General features: G+C 43.5%; 1 protein-coding gene across 1 annotated transcript in view; it reads right to left on the bottom strand.

Moving 5' to 3' along the window:
- Nucleotides 1-15907, bottom strand: part of FANCL (FA complementation group L) — a 154150-nt gene that overhangs the window by 55708 nt on the left and 82535 nt on the right. The window contains exons 2-4 of the mRNA XM_030886650.2: nt 13978-14152; nt 6069-6118; nt 2243-2250 (exon numbers count right to left, since the gene is read on the bottom strand). Of these exons, the coding sequence (XP_030742510.1) occupies nt 2243-2250; nt 6069-6118; nt 13978-14152 (233 nt within the window). The remainder of the gene's footprint in view (nt 1-2242; nt 2251-6068; nt 6119-13977; nt 14153-15907) is intronic.

Here is a 15907-nt window from a genome sequence, read left to right as displayed (position 1 = left end):
ACTAAATTCTATTGAAGCATTTTTCCAAGGAGAAAAAAACTACTCTGGAAAATATGCTCAGTTTTACTTTCTTGGGAAACTGAATGGGTAAGCAGTTTAAACTTTTACCTTAAATAGGATAATACACATGGAACTTGAGCAAAGGTAAGCAGAAAAAGACAAACAGAAATATAATCTTTTACTCCAACAGTCTAAAATGAAAAAGAACAGGAAAACTCTAGGAAAACAATTACTGCGTGGGATTTTAGCACAGTCCATCTCAAAGCAGTTTCAGAACTAGAGGAACACAATTAAATGTACCCCATAACCTTTACTTTCATGGTAATAGTACGGTTGCTGACTTTCATTACATTTAAATGTCCTTTAAAAAAATGAAACAAAATGTACCACTGACCTTTTCAAAAGGTCAAGTAACAATAATTCACTATTTCATTAAGGCACTAAAAGGTATTATATAGTAACTTTAACCTAGCTTTGTATATATCACACACATCGGTGTAAGAGCAATCTGGAATTTAAAGTTTACATGAAAGATAGTAAAACTATCCCCCTGCAGAAGAGTGTACTGTTATCTGAAAGAATAAGACTCCAAAGTCCATTATTTGCAAAATTTAGCCATTTTAAAAGGTCAAGTATATGTCATATGCCACAATCTTTCTCTGATTCAAGAAAATGCCCCAAGCTAGTTTTCTGTAGTTAAAGTATATACAAACTATTAATAGTTCTCAATAATCGCAGATTTTTAAGGTTGTAGGAAACAGACATACCAAGAGTTGCCTCCCTTCTCTCTCCAGTCTCCAAAAGGCTTATCTTGACAAACCTTTCCAGTAAATAAGACATCAACAACAAGTCTTCAGCCAGCCAAGAGGACAAAGAACACTTCAAATTCCAAATTACCGTGGATGAGGAAAGATTAATAAGACACTTTCCGGTATAATCTGGTCTTAGATTCCCACAGAAAGCAGTTTTATAGAGCTCTTGAATTAAAAAGCAAAGAAAGATGCCTGTGAGAAAGGTGTTGAACTAGGTGCAAAAATAATAATGAAGAATCCTGGCAGATCAGAACATGGGCAACAGGAGGAGTGAGCACAGGGGGCAGGCCGGGAAAGGGACTGCTTTAGGGCAGCAGATGGCCACAAGGAAGCTAAGACACCCCTTGGCAATGAGGTCTTGGGGGGGAGGGGAGTAAGATAAGTTAGGATCTTACACTAAAAGAGAAAAACAAAGGCCAAAAATTGCAACAGACGTAATATGTGCATGAAGAAATTAGCTTCGTGAACTCGGGAAATTTTTAATTTTTCAAAGGTAAAATAATATTAGATATAGAACATTAAATTAACCACTATCAAAGGAGAAGCAGAGTTAAATAAAACATTGGAAAGATGAAAACAAGAACATCGCTAAATGGGAAATAAGAATAAAATGAGAGCGGGTCATAGCAGAGCCGTGGAAACAGAACACAGGCAGAGGAAGTCCAGCACACATATAAACAGAACCCCCCCCCCCAAGGAACCGAAAAGCTACAAAGTAAATGTTTTAAGAACAAACAGACATACTAAAAGGCACAACGGTACACGAGAAAATTTGCTCGTGATGACATTGTCAAAAGCACATTTAATACACAGACTGAAATAGAAGAGAGTCCAGACCCTCGAGGAAACAAGTTCGAGAACTTTTATGAGCAACGGAATGAGACAGACACCAAGTGTCTCACACAGCATGAAGAACAAAGCAATAATGGAATATAATTATTTTTAAATTAAATCTGCATGTCCTCCCAGTAACTTCACGGCCTCCATTATGTATGCAAACTGCCGTCTGGTCTGTTCCCTCCCCCTAGTTAAATGGATCTACCCTCTAGCCAATGGCGTCCTGTTCCTTCCCTGGTGGCCATCAGAGAAAGCTTCCTTTAGTGCCAAAACCTTTTCCCTGACATTTCACAACGGTAGGTAGTCTCACACAGTGTTGATTCTTTTGTGTGGCATAGAATTTTTAAGAGCTGAAGGGAACACCCACTCCTGGCTATCATCGAGTAACAGAGACAGGATATATTCTCTTGGCTTAAACAGCTAAAACAAAGTGGCATAATGTGTGAAATAATGACTTTCAGACATGGAGCCAGAGGCGACACATGACAGTCATCATTAAAACAAGGAAATAAATGGAAAAAACTCTGTATTTGTCCTGCTTCGCTGTGTGAAGAGTACCTAAGAATGGACATAAATTGGAACACAACTAGCACCTCGCATTCTCCCTCAGTTGATGAGATAGAGGACACAATATGTCAAAGTCAATGCCAGAGTTCCAGAGAACATCAGAGGCCCCTCACGGAGACTCTCCAGCACTTGACGTTCGGCTCTGAAGAACTGAAGGAAGTCAGACCCTCGGGGAACTCAACCTGGATGTGGGTACAGTTCAAGTTCTGAGCAGCTGACACGGAAACTTTAAATACGCTGATCTTGTTAGGTGTCGTGGAGTTGGTCTGACTCGTGGGAACTGTGGCGAAGGCATGAGGGTCAAACCCTAGCTCCTCCAGCTACACATGGGGAAGGCGAATCCACTGCACAGCAGCCCAGGTATGATTTCCCTGAGGCAGACGTACCTCCACCCTTCGTTACCCTATTCTGACACCACCAGTCCCTCTCGGAGCACTCCACTTCTCTGCCCATCTTCACAATCCATTGCCATGGCCACCCAAACCCACGTACAATATCCACAACTACGAGGTCGACCGAGGAGTTAGCAGGTCACCTGAGGTCTGGATCGGAGGGTATTATAAGGTCACAGTCCTTTTGTCCATAGCAGCACCTCTCCAACGTCACACCACATTCTTCTGCATATGATCCAACTTCTCTGAGGATTTGCTCAGCACACAGGCTGAGTCAGTATGGAGAGAGGTTACACACCTTTCGTGATTTTAAACCATGTAGTGTTCTCTTGTTCCGTTTGCACAACGACCTCTTGATCCATGTACAAGTTCCGCATGAGCACAATGAAGCATTCTGGGATTCCCATTCTTCTCAAACTCTACTGTTGTTTCTTATGGTCCACACAGCTGAATGCTCCAGCACAGTCAATACATCCTTCTGGCATTCTCTGCTTTCAGCCCATGCCGGTGACAGAACTTCCGGCATCACGGCAGCACACAAGTCACCAAAGTATGGCAAACCCACAGACAAATGGTGGGAAGGGGGCTCTTCTACTTATTGAATCAGATCACACCCCGGAGGATCATTACACAACTGCAAGACCGAAGAACCTTAGCCCAGCCACATGGGCGCCTACTTGGGGATACCCAATTCAATCCACGACAGCCGAGTGCTCCACTGTCCGTGCCCCTCAGGGACTCCAAGGGCAGCTTGGACCCCACAAAAGAAGACATTAGCGTGCCTGGACCACAGCAGCAGAACACGGTCAAACTAAAACACAGAGAGCAGAAACTACTGAAAGGATTTAAAGTCTCCAAGCTGGAAGGGAGAGAGAGAGGAACAAATAAATTTTAAGAAAGAACAGCTAAATGATTCTTCAAATTTAATGAAAATGCAAACTCCAACAATTCCCGCAAATGCGATGCAGGAGAAACACCAGAGGACACCAAGGCACATTATAATCGAACTGACGAAAGCCAGTGATAACAAAGAAAAGCATTACAAGCAGCCAGAGGAAAAAATACGCGTTTAGAGAAACAAAGATAAGACTCGTCAGAGATCTCTCAAAATAGTAATAATGATGCGAGACAGTGAAATAACAACTTTAGTGAGAAGAAATGTCAACCAGAATTCTATAACCAACAAAATTATCTTTCAAAAGGCCAAATACTTTTTCAGACTTAAGACAGAAAACAATCTGTTAGGAGTAGACCCACATTAGGAGAAATGTGAAAGAAAGATAATCTTTAGGAAAAAAATGAAAAGAGAGATAAATCTAAGAATAAAATAAAGAGCATTAGAACAGTGCGCATATCAGTAGAGATGAAACACATTTCGTAAAATGTATTAAACGCCTTTTAAAATATTGTGTCGAGGGAAGGAAGGGGGAACCAATCACAATGATCGACACATAATCCCCACCCCCCCAGGGGAATTCACAACAGAAATTGGGTGAAGGGAGACAGTGGTCGGTATAAGATATGAAAGCAATATTAATTTATAATTTATCAAGGGGTCACGAGGGTGGGGGTGGAAGGGAGGGAAAAAAGAGCTGGTACCAAGGGCTCAAATAGAAAGTCAATGTTTAGAAAATGATGGCGCCAACATATGTACAAAGATACTTGATATAATTGATGTATGGAATGTTAGAGCTGCAAGAGCCCCAAATAAAATGATAAAAAAGATTATTATGTCAAAGTTTTGGCATAATCTGAGCAACAAATAAAGTAGTATATTATTATAGTCCAAAATATAAATATCAATTAATCCATGCAGCTAAAAAATTACTCAATGGAGAAGAGACAACTCTCCCGTGCAGAATTCCATCAAGATTCCACCTGAGAAAAGGGGGAACATAATTCCCTGCTCCTAAGTGTGGTCTCCACAGAGTGATCCTGTGCAAGAAGTCCAGTGTGGAACAGAGAGGTGGGGTGGGGGGCTGGTAGCATCACGGTGGAGAGAGCTGAAAAACTCAACCTGAGCCAGGTAAACAAGGGCAACAGCAGCAGTCACAAGTCACACTGGTGATCCGTGCCCTTGATATGGGATGGGATGGCATGTTACATCTGTACTCTTCCTCCCATAAACCTAATTCCAGTCAAACCATGATAAAAAACACCCCAAATCCCAGGAAGATGTGAACCTCCAACATCCCTAACCAGCACTCCTCAATTAAAGAGAATCATTTTATAATCACAAAGGAGTCAAGACCGTCATGATAAACAGGGAGCGTCCCAGAAGCTGTTCCAGCCCAGGCGACCCTAAGAAGACACGAGCTGTCCTGGATGGGGTTCTTGAACATAACAGTGTTCTTTGTTCATTAAAAAGTATCCATATTGGTTCATTAAAAATGTATCCTACTGCTATTGCATAGTCTAACCCCCAAATAAGTGCTGAAAAACATCTCTCTGCTTTATCCTGTTTGAACACAGAGGTCCTTCTTTTGTGCTGTGAATGAAGTCTTATCAGTTTACAAAGATGCTTAGTCTAATCACATGTGAGTTACAGAAAGTCATTCAGATTGGACCCACCCAGGAAAATGAATCATAAAAAGGAAGAACTCGCTACATTTATGTAAAAGGAAGAAAAACAGGGGGAAAAAATCTAAGAAACACATGGGATCGATACATATCAAATAGGAAGTCAGTAGATTTAAACCTTAACAAATCAATTATTATATTAAATCCAAATTGTCTGAACACTCCAGCAAAAGGCAGAGATTATAAGATTGGGGAAAGAGCACAACTCATTAAAACCCCTTTAAATATAAATATACACATAAATGTTTCTTTAAAATATAAATACTTTAAATAGATTTAAAATAAAGAATACCAAAGAGATAAGCCATATGAACACTAATCAAAAGGAAGCTGAAGTCTTTGGGATTTTATTATTAAAATCCAAACATAGATTTCAGAGTAAAGTTTGTAATCAGGGATAACAAGGCTCATTCATAATTGTAATCTTGACAGATTTTGTCAAGGGACACAAGATGCTCAAAAGGACTACTTAGGAATATGTTTTCAAAATCAGAAAAGGCCAAGAAAATTATCCCAAGGAATTTTTTTTCTACGACGCACCTGCTTCTTCATTCTTCGAAGGTAACAATGGCTGTCATCTAAGAAATGGGAAAGTTTATCCCAACCACCCTCCAGCCCCTACTGCCCTTCAGACTTCTTGTTCCCAAATCAAACAACAACGAAAAAGGGCACGTTGTTGAGGCCTTCACAGATGCCCGCACTGCCATTTTAACATGGTATAAATAGAAAGAGTTCCTCAAAATAAGTTCCAAGAAAACCCCTTTAAACATCACACACACGGGCCGAGATAGGAGGATATGTTGAGAAGCGACCACTCTTACTTTGATGGTTCTGTTTAATAAACCTTTCTATTCTTTTGTAGCAATACTTTCTGACTTACCTTCAGCTGTACTGTATGCACCATTACACACCTGGCAGAGAAATCCCTGCACACTCAAGAAACAAGGTACACAGCTGCTCAAGATTCCCGAATTCTAACATAACCTGATAGGTCCACAGGCACAGACGTGGGTAGATGTGCCCAGAATGGACATTAGGCGGCACCTGACTCTTATCAAGAAGAAAGGTCTCCCATCAATGATCACTCCTCTAGCTGAAGAAACTAGGGAAGAAAATGCAAATCAAACTGAAAGTCAAGGAAACAATAAAGATAAGCAATCAATGAAATGGAAAGCAGAAAAGTACTTTTAAAAAATAAATGAAACCAAAACCTATTGCTAGAAATGATAAAAGTCCATCCATGTACATAAGGGGAAAAAAGAGAGAAAACATAGATTACCAATATCAGGAAAGAGGGCAGAGGTGTTAAAAAAGTATTTGATATTTGAGATGCTTAATCCTCCTCCTTTTGAATATGGATTGGATTTAGAGGTTTGTTTGTTCTTTTTAAGCAGATGTATTGATGGTTGAGTTCAGAGAGTAGGCGATACAAATTACTACAAGTCTCTCTCTCGCTGATCATTCACTCTTGGGATGCTAGCTACCATGCTGAGATGACACTCAGGGAGCTCTACAGAGAGTTCCACGTGGTGAGAAACGGAGGCCCTCCAGCCAGTGACCATGTGACTGAGCCCTCCTGGAAAGGAATCCTCTAGAGTCTATGCAAGGGCATGGGTGACTCTTTCGCCTCTGGCAAAGGTGGAGTTGGTCCGCCTACTCAATCCCTGATGCACAGAACTGGAAGACAGCAGACGAGGGAGGGATTCCTTGTATAGGAAGTATATAGGTAGTGTCACCTACAGTTCCCACAGACATGAAAAGATACCCTAACTCTACTACAGGCGTGGCAGGACCAGCCCACAGGGTCTCCAGCCTGCCTTCAAAACGTGCACGGAAAACAGAATAAAGGACAGGGGAATTTCCCCCTTCCTACAGCCTGCGCTGTCAGGCCGCTCACCACAAACTCCGTGATGCAAAACCAGCAGCTGCTCTGCAGGAGCAAGATGGGCTCCCCAGAGCCTGGGAAACCCACAGGAGCAGTTCTACCCTGTCCTACAGGGTGGCTCTGAATCAGAACGGACTCGAGACCAGTGCGCTTGGATTTTCTGGTTTCATGTATATTATTTAGAAAAGTGTAAAAGTAAAAATTAGTACCAACAACAACAAAGCAGGACCTTTCCACCAGAAAAATGTGAAGCCCTTCTCAAAATAAAAGAAAGCTCAAACTCCCGGCCGTCCGGTCAGTTCTGACGCACTGCGACTCGACTGGGTGGAGTAGTACAGCGTAGCGGGCCTCTGTGGGGTTCCCAGGCTTTACATGTGATCACAGGAGCTTCCAGGAAGCCTCTTCCTGCAGAGCGGCTGGTGGTTTCGAACTGCTAACCTTGTGTTTAACAGCCCGACATAACCCACTATGCCACCAAGGCTCCTCTTAAGCCCTTCCAATAAGTATCTTCTGGGTGTCAAGCAAATTACAAATTCAAATCACATTACTTCTAGAAAAATGATAACAAATAACATGTCAGCAACTACTGGGTAATTTTTAAAAGCAGTGATAAAGGAAACTTCACAGCCTTCAATAAATTTTAAATGTTACTCCCACTGGACAGATAGGGAAATCTGAGTATCAAAATATATAAAAGAAATAATGGGTTATAATCCATTAAATATGTTTTTAAATTCATGAGTCTATTTTGCAATTAGTAAATGAAAAAGGGAAATTATTCCTCATAATAGACCAATTAATCAATATAAAAGGAATGTTAGCATAGGTAACTGATCATCACATTAATTGTTAACTCCAGGAAAGTAAACAAATGCTAAAACTCAGGAGTAGGGATAAAAGTTTGATGTCTCAGAGTACTTCCTGAAAAGTAATTATCAATTAATTACAAAGAAAAACTGGCAGATTCCTCCTTAATCAAGCGAGACTCAACAATCTTCCTGTGATATCTTGCCAAAAATGCATAACCAGGGTTTAATGATGAGACATCAATCAAACCCAAACTGGAGGGAACTTACTCAATGCCATCAAGTTGCTTTCCACTCACAGCTACCCGACAGAACAGAAAATAAGATTGTCCCTTTGGGTTTCTGAGACTAAGTTTTCAGGGGAGTAGAAAGCCTCATTGTTCTCTGCAGCGGACCACTGGTGGGTTTGAACTAGGGACCTTTCAGTTAGAAGCCCAACACACAACTTGCCTACCCTAGCAGGGCACCTCCTTTGAAGGACCTAATAATTTATTCTACCTATTCACTAGCCTGTACTCTTGAAAGACGTCAAGTTTGACAAAGACAAAGGCAGCCTAAGGAACTCCTCCAGGTGGAAGATGAAAGAGACATGGTAATCCGGGCCCTTGCCTCATACAGGAGAAGCTGTAAAGGAGTAAGTTTAACCATCAACAAAATTTGGATCTGAATGGTACCATGTCATTGCTAAATTTCCTAATTTTTATCATTGTATGATAGCAAAATAAGACTCTTCTTTTTTTATTCACTGTTCAGGGATAGAGTGTATATTTAGAAGTCATAATCTCAAAGTCTATCAGGAAAAAAGATTATATGCTGTGTTAGTCTAGGCTGACTGGAGAAACAAGTCCAGAGACACCCGTATGTCAGACATTCATATGAGCTTCATATAAAAGAGCAACTGTATATTGAGAAATATCCCAACGCAATCCAGATCAAATACTAAGTCCTATATTAGCCCATATGTCTGATACTAGTCCTTAATTTCCTCTTCAGACTCACAGAGCCATGCAATGATGCTGAATGCAGGAAGATTACAGGCCAATGGGTAGAAGGTCTTGTGGATCCAGAGACAGTGGGAGCATCTCAGTGCTGGCAGGGGACTCCATGTCTCCTCCAGCTCCAGAGCTCTGGCTCCATCAGCACAGCTCCATGTGGCTTGTCGACAGGAATGTAAAGCCAAGAGAGTATGGGTCTGGTCTGGCCTCCAGTGAGCTATTTATCTCTGTACTACCTCCAAATGAGGTCATCAAGCTGCAACCTGATTGACAGGCTAAACTCCACCCATTTACTCTTAGTAGTCTCAAGTGGACACAAGATGATGTAACTACCACATATGCCCACCCACAAAAAAACATGCTTGAAATGATAAGGGGGATACAATATACACTAGTGAACACAAGTAAAGAGTTCATTTTAACTCTTCACACTCTTGTAACTTTTTAGAAATTTGAAGTGCTATATAAAATATTTAAAGTCAGCTCCATCAAACAGTAATGTTAAATTGAAGGTCTGCCATTTAAACAAGTCATTTAAGATATGTAAATTATAACTGTAGCTACATCAAGAGTCAGAGAAAATCCCATCTCAGTTTTGATGGCTACACATTTTATAAATTGAGCAGTTTAGAAAAAAAAAAGACACATATGAGACAAGACACTTGTTCTAAAGAGCCTAAAATTATGTACAATCTGACTCGAAAAAAATGTAACTTCGTCAGACCTTTCCAACTTTCCTTAAAAAGTGAGTGCTGTCTTCAATGGGGCGATTCAAGAACAATACCCTCATTCCTCTTACTTGATCACTACCTCATTATCCAGCATTTTGCATTTGCGACAATTTTGACAAATTCTCAGCTGGAAGCTCCAATGTGGGGCCACAGGCAAGCTCAGGGTGCGCTCTAAGTGCCAGCCAAATGGGGCCACAGGATGGACGGCAGCTGGCTCTCACCCCAATTCATCCACATGGCTCCAGCCGTGGGGGGTCAGGGAGAGGGTGGACTGGCAGATGAGGATGAGGATGCTAAGGAGACAGAGGCCAATGTTGGAAGGCAGGAACAAAAGATAAGGGACGTGGACCTGGCAAGACTAGGGCAGAAAAATGGCCAGGGGGAGTCCCTTGTAGGGAGGCAGTCGACAACACTCAACTACCACCCCTCTTCCATCTCCAAACCCTACAGGCCCCTTGGCGATGGATACGGGGATTGCCCATGAGTACCCTGAGATGCAAGGGAGGTTCCTCCGGGTGGTTAGCAACAGGAGGGAGGGGGGTACAACAACACAGAGGAAAAGGCATGGCCTCCTACTCCCATATGGATGCTGATTTCCCATAACATCCTAGTCTTTGGAAACGAATCATGTCAGTAAGTGAGGAGTGGGTATTTCCATTCAAAACTCAATTAGGAAACTTAATGGAAATGGGCTGGCTTTACATTTAACATTTTAAAAACTCTATGAACTAGAAAACAAAGGGAAGTGGCCAAGTGCACTACAAGATGTTCAAGTCAGATGCTCTTTAGGGCCAAGGACGGTGAGATTTCCTCTCACAAATTTGGGACATGGTATCAGCAAGGCTCAGTCCCTAGATAATGACATCCTATCGATAAACTAGGAGGTCTGGAAACAGGAAGATCCAGGAGATGGACTGATGCAATGGCTGCACTCATGGAGCAAACTTAACAATTGTGAGCACGGCACCGAACCAGGGAGTGCTTCCTTCTGCTGCATGAAGGATCCCTACGAGTCCGAGCTGACTCAGTGGCCCCTACCTACAATCACAGGGGATTCTCATTAATTCCTCACCTTCTACTAGTCTTTACCTTTGAGTGATTATAAATCATGGTTACCCCAGGTGTTAGAGTAGAAATGTTCTAAACGTTTCTTGACTATAAACTCTATGAAACACAATTAAGTCTCTCAGGCTGTCATACTGTGGTGCTTGAGAGTTGCCATGGTGCTGGAAGCCACGCCACTGGTGTTTCAAAGACCAACAGGGTCACCCACAATGAACAGCTTCCAGTGGAAATTCCAAACTATGAGCAGACTAGGAACAAGAAGTAGGTTGTCCATGTCCATTTGTAAAGGATTAGACACCAAAATCCTGAGAAACTGCAGCAGAACACTGTCAGAGATAATGTCTGAAGCTAAGTCCCTCAGAGCTGTTGCCAAAGCAAACTTTGAAGCCATAGATATAAGTAACGCTTTCACGACCTTCATTTGCTAATGGGGCACAACTCAAAATGAGAAGAAACAGCTGCAAATATCCATTAATAATTGGAGCAGGGAATGCACGAAGTATGAATCTGGAAAAATTGGAAGTTGTCAAAATGAAACAAAACACATAAAGAAAAGGATTGGTCATGAACATGAGTCAGATAATCATAAGTTGACTATGCCAAGGAAGATAAATTCAAGAATAGCTTTGTACTCATTATCAAAAAGAATATTTCAAGATCTAGCTTTAAGTACAACGCTGTGTTGATATGATAAAACTTATTCACCCACAAGGAAGTCCAGTTACTACAACTATTACTCAAACGTTGCACTGACCACTGTTATTGATGAAGACAGATACTTCCATGGTTGAATGGCTCCAGCTGGAACTTCCCACTACTCGAATGGGAACGTTCAACAAGAATCTGCTCACTGTTCCTAACTTTGCTCGATAGTCGAGGCAAGACTATGACTTGAAAAGTCCTGTATGGCTGAGAATGAGTCACAGGTCGAGCCTCACATTGGTCACAAAGGGGTGATGCTTCAGTCTAAGTAACTGATCCTGCTCAGACAACATATGGTGCCTGTGCTAGTGCATTCCAACACTCATCGTGTGTGTGCGCGCGCACTTCATTTGGGTAAAATATCAAACCCTGGCTCCAAAGGAAGTTGGTGACGCCAGGAGTAAAGCTAAGAGGAAAATCCTAAGAGATAAGATACAAAAAGAAATCATTGGGAAATGTGAATCAGATGGCTGCTTTTCTGATTCGGCGGCTGCATACAACATTGGCTAACGTCGACATTGTCAACATTAAAAAAAAAAAAATGTGCTAAAGCAGCCAATGGAGCAAAAGGTGTAAAATGGTTAAGCATGAAACAAAAGCCCAGACCACCAAAGAGGTTGAAGTTACTGTGAATTTGGATAAATCAGAAACAACCCTATGGCTGTAGCCTATCTGAGACAGTGATTCTCAAGGTCTGAAGCTTCCCCATTGATTTAAAGTCATGGGAAAAATGAACTTATACGTGTAATGTGGGGGCCTCAGAACTAATTATTTGGTTTTCCATTATTCCTGATGGGAAAAATATGTTCAGTTGTTGGAACTTTTCAGTGTTAGAACATGAATTTGAGACTAACTGAGTTCAACAGCCAAGGTATCACTTTCATTCGGTTGCAGGAGTACACTGATAAGGACCTGCCAGAAATTCAGGTGGGACGCAGGTGGACACGGCAAGACGGTTATCTCTGAAGACATCAGATGGACCTTGGTTAAAAGCAGAGAATACCAGAAAGCTATTTACTTGGGTTTTACTGACTATGCAAAAGCATTCAATTGTGTGGGTCATAAATGGATAACCCAGCAAACAATGGAAATTACAAAGCACTTCATGGTGCTCATGCAGAACCAAGACCTCAACCAAGAAAGAGTCAGTCCTAACCAAGTAAGGGGATACTAACTTCATGGCTTAAAATCAAGAAAAGCAAACAGTTCAAGAAGTCACACTACATGAAGAACTCAGCATCCCCACTGGAGAGAAGCTCATTAAGAATCTGAGATATATCCAGGGCAACACCTTGCTTGCTGAAATTGAACACCTTGCTTGCTGATGAAAAGCAAAACCTTTCTAAAACTGATTCATTTTGATGATGATTTCCAACACTTTTTAATAGGTTTAAACCACTGGATTGTATACGTGAATTGTATGTCAAAAAGACTTAAAACTAAAGAAGAAGAAAAACCTCTGCAGCCTTCAGAATGGATTGCAACTCAATTAGAAAAAAATCTTCACAACTGGACCAACAGGCAGCATCCTAGTAAAGTTTAAAGTTGTCAAGGATTTCAGTTTACTTGGATCGAGAATCAAGGTTCCATATTGCAGCTGTCCAATCAAATGAGGTATGACACCGGGCAAATCAGCAAAGCAAGACCTATTTAAAGTGTTAAAGATCAAAGATGTGACCGTAAGGGCCAGGAGTTTATGGCATACTGATGCGGTCTTAGGAGCCCTGGTGGCGCTGGGATCAGGTGTTGGGCTGCGCTCCTGAAGGTCTCTGCAGGAGAAAGAGAAACCACAGGGGCAGGTCCACCCCGTCCTAGAAAATGGCTAAGGAGTGGCCATGGATTGGATGGCAGTCGTTCAGCATTTGGTTTGGAGTGTGATCTTGCACAAGTCACTGCGTCTGCGCTCTCCTATGCTTTGATCTCCTTAACTACCGTATAGCAACGGGGATAACGAATTTGGAAAGTAGTTGCTTCAAAGGGCAGAGGATGCAATGAGACGCTACATGTGAACAGCACTCTGTAAAGTTCAGACCCTACAGGTGCGTCACCAGGTGAAAAGAATGCACGAGAAGCCACTTGGCAAATGGAGCCAATCAGCCAAGGGTATCATTCCCGTTGGGGCCATTTCCCGCAAAGCATCGGAGCTCAGCTACACCCAGTCAAGATGTTCTTTCCGGAGGATATGCGAGGATACTGCACACAGATGCCCCTGTGAACTGACGCCAACCCTGGAGGGGGCAGGGGTTGTTTGAAGTAAGTCAAAGTTGCCCCCATAAAATAGTTAACGGGGGGAAGGCAGCCGCTGAACTAGCAGAGGCCTCGGAGAAGGGGAGGTGCTTAGGGGGCGTGGTTTTTGCATAAGCCCCGCCCACCGGCGTGCCCGGAAGCCCCGCCCGTGCACCTCACGCGGGCAGCCACCTGAGAGGCGAGCAGGGGGCGGGGACAGGTGGGATTTCCAGCGCGTCGGAAACGTTCGCGCTCCGACGGGCAGCGGCGTGCTGTCCCGCGCAAAGGCCCAGGGCCAGCCCCGAGCCCCTGCCGTGCCAGGCGGCGTCGCAGCGCGTGAAGGAGGCTCCTGTGGAGGAAGAGCGCAGGCTGAAGAGTACCTGAGCTGAAATGAACCCTTCATAGACGGTTTTCTGTAGGTTCTGGGGCAGGAGCAACGGGAACTCGCGCAGCAGGCTCGTTTCCATGATCGCCCGCGGAGGCCGGCGCGCGGACTGAGCGGGCGCCGCGCGTGCGCATGCGCAGCCCCGCCGCTGCTCGGCGGAAACGCGCGCCTTGGCGGGAAAAGGGCTCCCGGTCCCGCGAGCGGAAGTCCCGGGCCGGTGGGACGGGCCGCGCTCCTGCAGAGCCAGGTGCGCCTCCGCAGGCCACAGCTCGGCCCCCCAAACCGCAGCTCTGAGGAAAATGTCTCCAAGTTTGCCACGGTGACCCAACACGATGGCTCCCCCCGCCGCCGGGGCCCAGGGCCACTTTGGAAAGTTTTGCTCAACTCTCTTGAAAAGCTGCTACGCCTTTGGGGTTGCATTTCTTCCACTGTAAGTCTTGGTGGTTGTAGCATATCTACCATCCCCAGGGCCCGTCACCACCTCTCCCATTATAAGCTCCCCCCCACCCCCTTGCCCATTCTCCTGGAAACTCACAGGGGCAGTTCTACATAGCCCTATTTGGGTCGCTATGAGTCAGTATTGATGGCAACGAGTTATTGCGTTATCTATGCCAGACTGAACTCTGATCGACAGTTGCTGATGGATTTGATGAACCTTTGCTAACTTATGGTAATCATCCCCCCTTCCCAATTAGGAGCGATTTACTAGGGAACTTATTCATTTTCTACTTGTTATTTGCTACTCCAATCAGTGCATCAAACCTTTGGAGTCTTATTGTTTGGAAAACATTGCCATAGGCCAGAATCTGCACAGCAGTACATGTCATGCCCCTTCCCATCTGTACTGGCCTCTAAATGTTCTAAAGCCAAGATTCTCAAAAATACCTAAAGATCAAAAAGTGTCACAGTGTTCAAAGGACAAGAGCGCTGCAGCAACGCTTCTCAGAATGCATCCAGAACAGGTGGGCCACGCAGGTAGGAACTTCATAGATAGGGGTGTCAACACTAGTCCCAAGGCCGCCCACTGCTGTCCAGCCCTTCCAACTCATGCTGTTGTTATTAGATTCCAATTCCTAGTGCCCCTGTGTACAACCGAAGGACACACTTGCCCTGTGCCATCCTCACAAGTGTTTTCATGTTGTGAGCCCATTGTTGCAGCCACTGTGTCAATCCCTCTTGTGGAAGGCCTTCCTCTTATTTGATGCCCCTCTACTTCACTAACTTTCAGAGCAACTTTCCCAACCCTTAGCAACCCTATGTACTACATAGTATATAGGGTCTCTGAGGCTGTAAATCTCTGAGTTCAGACAGCCTCATCTTTCTTCCTGGGGCAACTAGTGCCAATCTGGTAGTCAACAGCCTTAACACCTAACCCACAACACCACACTGTGTTTTAACAAGCAGGGGTATGAATCAGTTCTATGGGGTAGTCAGGGGTGTGTGAGCCCCCTTGGTCTTTGAATAGCCAAACCCTAAGAAAAGTAAGTGTGGCGGCCCAAAGGTCACACTGACCTTTTCAACAGTAGCAGAATGATAGTTCTCGCTCAAAGATCCACAGCAACCTGAAAAGAGAATTGCATCAATGCCATGTCTGTATTTCCTTTAACACTAGTTTTCAACTCTTAGGAGACATTTGACAAAGTTAATTTCTCACTCATGCTACATTCCAACACAGGATGAGGTGTTCATCAGAGTCACACAGGAACCCAGGCTGAGGAAAACTGTCCCAACACAGTGTTTGCAGAAACACTGCAGTAGAAGGAAGGGGTTAACAAATCAGACCCTCTTTTAAGAGCTTCCAAAGGAAGTGCTTACATTTCACTCCCTAAAGAGGGTGGCATGACTGCTTATTTCCTCAAGGGAGCAAAAATATATAGCCACCATGTGCTTAGAACAAGGATGAGGATTTTGGTGATGTGGTGGT

The sequence above is a fragment of the Echinops telfairi genome, unplaced genomic scaffold (assembly GCF_000313985.2).
Source record: "Echinops telfairi isolate 266 unplaced genomic scaffold, ASM31398v2 ScPeMD7_2573;HRSCAF=3158, whole genome shotgun sequence".
Taxonomy (NCBI): Eukaryota; Metazoa; Chordata; class Mammalia; order Afrosoricida; family Tenrecidae; genus Echinops; species Echinops telfairi.
This window is presented reverse-complemented; position numbering and strand designations above follow the sequence as displayed.